The sequence below is a fragment of the Moschus berezovskii genome, chromosome 27 (assembly GCF_049115385.1).
Source record: "Moschus berezovskii isolate FMDL1 chromosome 27, NW_MosBer_1.0, whole genome shotgun sequence".
Lineage (NCBI taxonomy): Eukaryota > Metazoa > Chordata > Mammalia > Artiodactyla > Moschidae > Moschus > Moschus berezovskii.
In genome coordinates, this window is record NC_142486.1 from 41,682,292 (window position 1) to 41,691,146 (window position 8,855).

General features: G+C 60.7%; 1 protein-coding gene across 1 annotated transcript; it reads right to left on the reverse strand.

Moving 5' to 3' along the window:
• Positions 1-526: 526 nt before the first annotated feature.
• Positions 527-2,874, reverse strand: METRN (meteorin, glial cell differentiation regulator). Its single transcript, XM_055408857.2, is given in 5 exon segments — positions 527-1,000; positions 1,003-1,167; positions 1,254-1,313; positions 2,081-2,481; positions 2,759-2,874. Coding segments are annotated over 5 exon segments (873 nt in total). The 5' UTR covers positions 2,857-2,874; the 3' UTR covers positions 527-851.
• Positions 2,875-8,855: the final 5,981 nt, after the last annotated feature.

Here is an 8,855-nt window from a genome sequence, read left to right on the forward strand (position 1 = left end):
GAGGACTGCAAGGAAAGTTGTTTCTGGGGCTCAGCCCAAGAATCTCCCCAGATATGAGCTATGGGACTGGGTCAGCAGAGCCATCTTGTTCCATTTTCCGAAGTCCCCCATGCACAGCCCCCGACCCCCGCCTGTCTCCCCACCCCCTGCCCAGCACTGGGGCCTTTCAGCCTCAGGGCCTTCAGCGTGGTCCAGGACAACGACAATTAGGCCACTGGGGAGAGGTGGTGAAAATGGTCCTTAAGAGAGCCCATTGTGTGCCACCACCCACTGGAAATGGGCAACAAATAGGACCCCTGCAGGAGAGACCCCACAATTGTGGGGGAAGCACATCGGAGCGGCCGGGGACAGAGGCCCATTCTTCCCCATGGGTGGGGTGGGGCCAGGGTGACTGCTGGGCTTGCAGCACACCACTTGGGGAAGTCAGCAGGTTGCCAAACTGCAGCCCCTTCCCTCAGGGTGGGAAGTGGTGTCACCTGCCTGCCCACCTGAGACCTTGGGGGTTACGGCCCCTTTTCATTCGCACTCTGAGTGGTAGAAGCACCTGGTATTGGGGCAGCAAACCGAGGGTCACGTGAGAGGGGGTCCCTGTGTGCCCCCCAGCAGCAGCCCCTCGCCTGGGCATGGGCTGCATGGCCGCGGTCTTGGGCTCTCTGAAGAGGGAGCTGTGCAGCCCCGAGACTGTGGGAGGAGAGAACGGAGTGAGGCGGCCCGGGCTGGGGACCATATGCACACTGGCTCATCCATTCAGCGCTCTTATTGGTCATCGCTGTTACCTCAAAAGCAGGTGACACTGTGATGCTGTCCGCAGGCCACCCCCCACCCTCCCCAGCACCCTGCTCCCAGGCCTGTCAGTCCAGCACCACCTCACAGGGGTGCAGGTGGTCAGCGTGGGCAGACGCATAGGCACGGCTGAATTCCTGGAGGCGGGGAGCACAGCCCAGCCAGGCCTCACCAAAGCGGCTCCAGCCCATGAAGAGGAAGGTGCCAGGGCCGGGCGCACGCCGCAGTGCAGTGGGGTGCGAATGGAGGCCTGCCCCTGGCCCCCGGGGCCCTCCACCCAGAAAACTGGCAGCGTCTGGCGGAGGACGCGGGCAGCTGCCACGGTGATGACAGACTCCTGTAGCTCTGCATCGTGGGTGACCCCGAGGATGGTTCCGTAGATCACTGTGGGGACACGTGTTGGCCAGTGGCCTCAGGGGAAGACAGGCCCTCGGCTGCTCCCCACACCTGCCCCGCAGCAGGGCACTCACCAAAGTCACTGGTGCACACGGCCAGGAGGAGCTCGGCATCACTGCAGGGTCTGCAGGCAGCTGACATGCAGGGCAGGTCAGAAGTGGCGCCCTGAGCCCTCCCCTAGCTGGACACAGGAGGGCGAGGGCAAGCTCCCAGAGCCCCCTCAGGTCCTGATGGTACCTGGGGTCTCAGGAAACTTGTGTGCACACTCTGAAGACACCCTGCACTTGTAACACTAAAGGCTCGTGCGTGTGTGATGCACACACAGACATGGGCCGGCACGCAGGCACAGGGCCCACGGGCCTGGAGCTGCAGGGCCAGTGCCTGCCTGTCTCCCACGCAGCACCAGCAGGCGGTAACTCCCTGTCTCCCAGAGCTGCTTCCTGGGGCTCAAAGACACCAGCCCAGCCCACGGGGCAGGAGGTTATGATGGGTTTGAGGGTCAGGGGACAGAGCAGAGATCGCCCCCATCCCCCTTGGGGTCAGGCTCCGACCTCCAGGAGAGCAAAGAGCTGGGTCTGGTGCCCAGGGCGGGGCGGGGGGGTGGGGAGGGGAGGCGGGGCTGCGTCTCCATGGTGACGGGCTCACAGTGGACTTCTGTTATACTGGGCTGGGGGAGGGGAGGAAGGTCACCGCCGGGCCAGGGAGCCCTGGACAGCTTTGGCCGTCATCCCCCCAGCCCCAGCCCTTCAGGTCCAGGGGCCCAGATGGCCCTGCCTGGCCTCACCTTCCAGGATTCTGCCCCCTGCCCCTCCCCACCTGCCCTGCCTGTGACAGGCCGCCTCAGTTTCTCCCCAGGTGCGGTGGGGAAGACAGTCAGGTCTCCACCCAGACCCGCGCTCACCATCCGCTCCAAGGCTGAGGGCCTGCGGGGGCAGCTCCGGACGCCCGTTCTCCCGCAGCTCAAAGCGGAAGGAGGCCTCGCGGCGGCTGAGGTCGGGATGCGGGGTGGCCTGCAGGAAGAGGGCCCGGCGCTCGCGGGGACCCCAGCGCGCGCATCGGGCCCCGGCTGGGCCTGGGCCCTCGGCCAGCAGCAAATCTAGCTCTCCGCCCTCCCGCTCCGCGAAGACTTGGGCGCCTGAGAAGGGCCGCGTCGGCCTCAAGCAGACGATGCGGGGCTGCGCGCCGGGCGCGGAGCCGCCCAGGGTGAGGCGCAGCGCCCCGGCCGGGTACAGCCACTCGATCTCGCCCTCCACACAGGCCAGGGCGAGCTGTCCCACGCTGCCGGGCTCCTGGGTCAGGCCGCTGCGGACGGACAGGCGGCGCTGAGACGGGCGGCCGGCGTCCCCACCCGGCCAGCCCGTTCCCCATGCACCCCGTCCCCGAAAGCACGAAAAGCCGCGTCCACTTGGTGGAGAACGAAACTGAGGCCCGGGGTTCAGAGACTGGGAGGCGAAGGTGGCAAAAGCAAGGGTTCGGCGCCGGGACGGAGCGCCCGAAAGGGCAGGCGACACATCTCCCAGCCCCCGCCTAAGAGGCGCACACGGGGTTGGCCCGTGGGGGTTTCCAGTGGGGCTCGTACCTGCCCCTCCAGCTGCAGCGGTCCTCCGAGTAGCCGGCGCGAGCGGCCGCGGCCAAGAGGCAGAAGCAAAGCGCGCAGAGCAGCGCAGGGGGCGGCATGGCGCGGGGGCGCGCGGGGGCGCGCGAGGGCGCGGCAGGAGCAGCCGGGGCATTGGCCCAGGCCCCGCGCAGCCCCGCGCGCCCGCGCCGCTGGCCCCGCACCGGGCCGGAGCCCGGGAGCAGCGCAGGCAGTGGGAGGGCCGGACGGCCAATCCCGCCGCCGGCCCCGAACTTTCCACCAATTGCAGCGGCGCTCTCGGTTGGGCGGATCGCCAGGGGCCCGGGAGGCGCCGGGGAGGGGGCTCCACGGACGAGGAGTTCTGCGTCACCTCCTCAAGGTCCCCCCACTCCCCGCGCCTCCAGCCTCGCCCTGCACGCCGTCCTGTTCGGGCCCCTGTCCTCCAGGCCCTCGGCGGCAGTGGTGCCCACTGGAACATCTGGGGTATGGGGGCTTCATCTGGGGGGTCTCTCCAAGAGTGGTACCTGGGCCTACTTCCCCCATCTCTCCCCAGCCTGGCCCTGGTGACTTCCCACGTGCCAGGTGGGTAACCCCGGGATGCGGACTCGGCTCGGTGAAGAAGCAGGAGCAAGAACTGCCCTAGCCCTGGAGTCAGGCCCTGGTAGGTCAGGCGAAGCTGGAGCTGGGCCCACTCTCTTAGAGGAAACTTGCAGCCAGTGTCACTGTGGAGGCCAGGGCAGGAGGAGAGGCGGGTGGCGGTCAGCTGGGGATTGCAGAGACGGCCAGACAAAAGGGAGGATGGCAAACAACCTTGGCAAAGGTCTCAAGGTGTGGACCCAGCAGATAAGCCCCAAAGAGCCTGGTGAAATGCTGGGGTCAGATTACAGAGGTCTTAGGACCAAACCCAGGACTGCAGCCTCAGTACCGCTTGGGGTCCCTGAGAGCTTTGGCTGACATAGACCCTTTGCCATCTCTGGGTGTGAGGTTTCCCGCCCTGGCCTCCTGCTGCCCTGGGCCAGAAGTCCACACTGACAGATGAAGCAGATGGTGCCAACGAGAAGGCGGCATTGGAGCTGCTGCCAGACCGAGCAGACCACCGCCTCCTCCCTGGCCCCACAGCCCTTCCAGGCCAATGAAAAGCCAGGCACCCACAGGGTTCAAGGGCTCAGTTGCCCCTGGCGCTAGGCAAGGCGGGTGGGAAAGTGAAAGTGTTAGTCACTCTGTCCTGTCCGGCTCTTTGGGACCCCATGGACTGTAGCCCACCAGGCTCCTCTGTCCATGAGATTCTCCAGGCAAGAATACTGGAGTGGGTTGCAACACCCTCCTCCAAGGAAGCTTCTTGACCCAGGGTGTGGGTTCTTTACCACTAGCATCATGTGGGAAGCCTCTCAGTGGGGTGAGCCAGTCACAAAATATGAGTCTACTCACATGAAGTACCTAAAACAGTCAAATTCATAGTGAAAAAGTAGAACAGAGGTTGCTTGGGGCAAGGTGATGGGGAATTGGTGTTTAATGGGGACAGGGTGTTCATCTGGGAGGAAAAGAGTGTTTGTGGGTGAGGGTGGTAACAGTGGTTTGACACACATACGTGACACCCCACTACACTTGGAAATGGTGAAGATGCTAAGTTTTGTAAGTATTTTACCCAACTACGAATTTAGAAAAGGGAGCACAGGGCAAAAAAGATTTTCATGACCCAGATAACCACGATAGTGTGATCACTCACCTAGAGCCAGACATCCTGGAATATGAAGTCAAGTGGGCCTTAGGAACCATCACTACGAACAAAGCTAGTGGAGGTGATGGAATTCCAGTTGAGCTATTTCAAATCCTAAAATATGATGCTGTGAAAGTGCTACACTCAATATGCCAGCAAATTTGGAAAACTCAGCAGTGGCCACAGGACTGGAAAAGGTCAGTTCTCATTGCAGTCCCAAAGAAGGGCAATGCCAGAGTGTTCAAACTACCGCACAATTGCACTCATCTCACACTAGCAAGGTAATGCTCAAAATTCTCCAAGCCAGGCTTCAACAATACGTGAACTGTGAACTTCCAGATGTTCAGACTGGATTTAGAAAAGGCAGAGGAACCAGAGATCAAATTGCCAATATTCATTGACTATGTCAAAGCCTTTGACTGTGTGGATCACAACAAACTGTGGAAAATTCTTAAAGAGATGGGAACACCAGACCATCTTACCTGCCTCCTGAGAAATCTGTATTTCTGTCAAGAAACAACAGTTAGAACTGGACATGGAACAACAGACTGGTTCCAAATTTGGAAAGGAGCATGTCAAGGCTGTATATTGTCACCCTGCTTATTTAACTTATATGCAGAGTACATCATGCAAAATGCTGGGCTGGATGAAACACAAGCTGTAATCAAAATTGCCAGGAGAAATATCAATAACCTCAGATACACAGATGATACCACCCTTATGGCAGAAAGTGAAGAAGAAGTAAAGGTTCTCTTGGTGAAAGTGAAAGAGGAGAGTGAAACAGTTGGCTTACAACTCAACATTCAATAAACTAAGATCATGGCATCCAGTCCCATCACTTAATGGCAAATAGATGGGGAAACAATGCAAACGGTGACAGACTTTATTTTCTTGGGCTCCAAAATCCTGTAGATGGTGACTGCAGCCATGAAATTAAAAGATGCTTGCTCCTTGGAAAAAACTCCTTGGAATTAAAAAGCAGAGACATTACTTTGCCATCAAAGCTCCGGCTAGTCAAGGCTATGGTTTTTCCAGTGGTCATGCATGGATGTGAGAGTTGGACTATAAAGAAAGCTGAGCGCTGAAGAATTGATGCTTTTGAACTGTGGTGTTGGAGAAGACTCTTGAGAGTCCCTTGGACTGCAAGGAGATCCAACCAGTCCATTCTAAATGAGATCAGTCCTGAATATTCATTGGAAAGGTTGATGCTGAAGCTGAAACTCCAGTACTTTGGTCACCTGATGCGAAGAACTGACTGATTGGAAAAGACCCTGATGTTGGGAAAGATTGAAGGTAGGAGGAGAGGATGAAATGGTTCGATGGCATCACCGACTCGATGGACATGAGTTTGAGTAAACTCTGGGAGTTGGTGATGGACAGGGAAGCCTGGCATGCTGCAGTCCATGGGGTCACAAAGAGTCGAACACAACTGAGCAACTGAACTGAACACAGGGCATGGCACTGAGCACATAGAAGGCAAAGGAGTCTCCAGTGGGAGGAAGGGAACGGGAATCCCAGTCAATCGCCTTTGCTGAGACCTAGGTCCAGTTCTGGAGGGACCCCGAGGGCCCTGGACCACCCTTGCCCCAGGCTGGCGAGGCTGACAGTGGGCTTCAGGCGCCCTCCGGTGTCAGCGTGGAGACTTGCTTCAGATCCTCCTTCTGCCCGCTGGGGGCCCTGGCTCCCCACCCTCCCCGTCCGCCCCCTCCCACCCCCTGAGAATGGGACAGTGTCCCTGGGTTCCTGGGAGGGGTTCCTAAAGAGTGATCTAGTCTGGCAAGGGCACAAGCCTGGCCCTGAGGTGGCCCCCCGATAACACGCTTCCCCTTCCTCCTGCCCAGCTGCTTCTCCAAGGGCTGGGTGGTGGCGCTGACTGTCACCTGCAGAAGACCCCGCAGGCTGCCTCTGCTCACAGCTCCTGGCCCCACAGCCTGCGAGGGGTGCTTCTCTGAAGCACCCAGTGCGGTTAGCCATCAGAGGTCTGCTGCCCACATCAAGAAGCCCAGAAGGCTGTGGGTGCAGGAGAAGACGTGCTCTGTAAATACCCAGAGATTGTGTGGACAGACGAATGACACCCCAAATCTCAGGTAACTCCCCCAACGCTGTGTTCCATTTGGAGGCTCTTGCATGTGCCCCCATCTCCAGACCCTGCAGTGCCCTGACCCTCCAAAACGGGCCTCTCTCCACTTCCCACTCAAAGCCCAGGTCCTGGATGGGGACGGGCAGATGGTGGAACCAGGAGCAGTCTCAGGTGGGCCATGCCCTCCGGCAGGGGGCAGCCCCGCAGGGTGCAGGGCACAGGTGAGGAGCACGCAAGATTGGGGTGGGGCTGGGCTGTCAGGGATCTGTGGGAGCCACACAAAGCCCAGGCGGAGTCAGTGGGGATGGACGGCTGGAAACAACACCCCAGGTCTGGTTGGCGCCCACGGCAAACCAGGAACAGGAAGCTGGCCTGTGGGAGGCGGGAACTGGCTTTAGGGGGTCAGCTAGCTGAGCTCCTGAGGAAATGGTGGGAAAGCCCAGAGGGGTCAAGTTCCCCCAGCTGCCGAGACTTCTCACTTGGGCTCCTGTTTCAGGAAAGTCGAGGAGAGGGAGAGACGTGGGCTGAGCAGAGGCCAGCAAGCCTGTGGCCTCAGCTGAGCCTGTGGGCACCCAGACCCCTGCAGCCAGGACCTCCTGAAGGTGTGCTCCAGCTGAGCTGGGGCAGGGCGCTGTCACCTTGGAGGGGCTGGGGGCTTGAGACACCAGGATGGTTCCCACAACCAAGAGCCACGTGGTACCAGGAAGCTGACACCCAGTGGCACACTCCAGGGGTGCCCACCATCAACACTGGCCTGGAAGGCTCCTGGTCAGACTGACCTAGGGAGCCCCAGGGTGCTGGAGGGACCGGCCCTCCCAGAGACCCCATCAGGGAGACAGTCACATCTGTCAGCTCTCTTGGGCAGCCTAAACAACCTCTGGTTCCCTTTCACATGCACAGCCCCCACCTGCTCCCAGGTGGACTCTGGCTTGGCCCACCTATGATCCTGTACCTTAGGACACATGGCAAGTTTCCTCCCTTGACGAGAAGTCCACTGCCTCCCTCCCACCGCCCCACATACACCTTGCATCTTCTCCAGGAGCCAAAAATGCAGCTGCAGATTGATTTGCAGCTGAGCTAAAAATAACTGCCAGGCTCCAGCCAGGCCCGGGAAAATATCCCATTGCTAGGAGACAACGTTACTGGGAAACCGCCATTGCTAGGCAACAGGGTTGCCTTGGTGACAGCTGGGCCCTGAGTCATCCTCAGCCCTGGCCACTCCACCCCCAACACCCCCTCCCCTGACTTGGCGAGTTGGGCCTGGGTCCCAGGAGGAGGGAAGGCAGGGAGCAGAAGCTGGAGGCAGCAGAGGCCTACCACCCGCTGCCTCCCACAGCAGCCAGGGCCGCCCCACGCTGCGAGGTTCTCACTTCTCTGGACTCCCATCGGGCTTCAGAGTGCTGAGGACTGCCAAACACACCTGTGGCCTCCACACGCCACGTGGTCCCCCCCGCAGGCCCTCTCAGGCCCGTGCCTCTGGGTGGGGAGCAGGGGCAGTGGGGGCACAGTTCCGTCCTCCCTGCGGGTCCAGGGCAGCCTGACCTCTGGGGAGCATGGGGCTGTCCCCACCTGTGCCACACCAGGATCTCCAGGGCGACCCCTTGGGCCCCAGACTCACTTTCCAAGAGGGAACCTGCTTGTCTGAGGCCCTACCCCAGGAGGGTGGACTTGAACCCAGGTTTGTGATCCCAGAGCACACACCCCACCCCAAGGAAAGGCCTGCAGGGCCTCGAGGTCAGCGATGCAGCTGTGGCTCCCTCTCCCGGAACCCCAGGTTCTCAGGGCACAGTGTGCCGACGGCCTTTCGCCCTCACCCCTTGTGCTCCAGAGCTGGAGACCCCCGGCTGCCTGGGCTAGGGAGACTCCTCTGTGCCCAGGCATCAAGACGGGAGCTCCAGGGGAGGGGTGCCCCAAGTGAGTGCAGGGGTGTTTTAGGTGATGTGGTGATCAGATGAAGGTTGTCCCAGGTGAGGGGAGTCCCAGGGGAGGGGTGCTTCAAGTGAGGAAGCTCCAGGGGAGGGGAGCTCTGGGTGTGGGCACAGCCTGCTCTCTGCCTGGGCCCTGGCACCTGCTGAGGGGCGAGAGCCCCGCAAAGTGCAAAGTGAAGCCCTGCCTCCCAGTCAGGGCACTGTACACACCGGGGTCGGGGTCTGGGCTGCCCCACCACCCCCTGCCCACCCGGGGCTGAGCCCACGTGGAGGTGACAGGCTGGGTCAGACAGTACTCCCCAGTCATTTCAGCTCTTCATGCACCCCCACCCAACCCGCTAAGCCTCCTCCTTTGGTCGGGGTCAGCAGGACAGG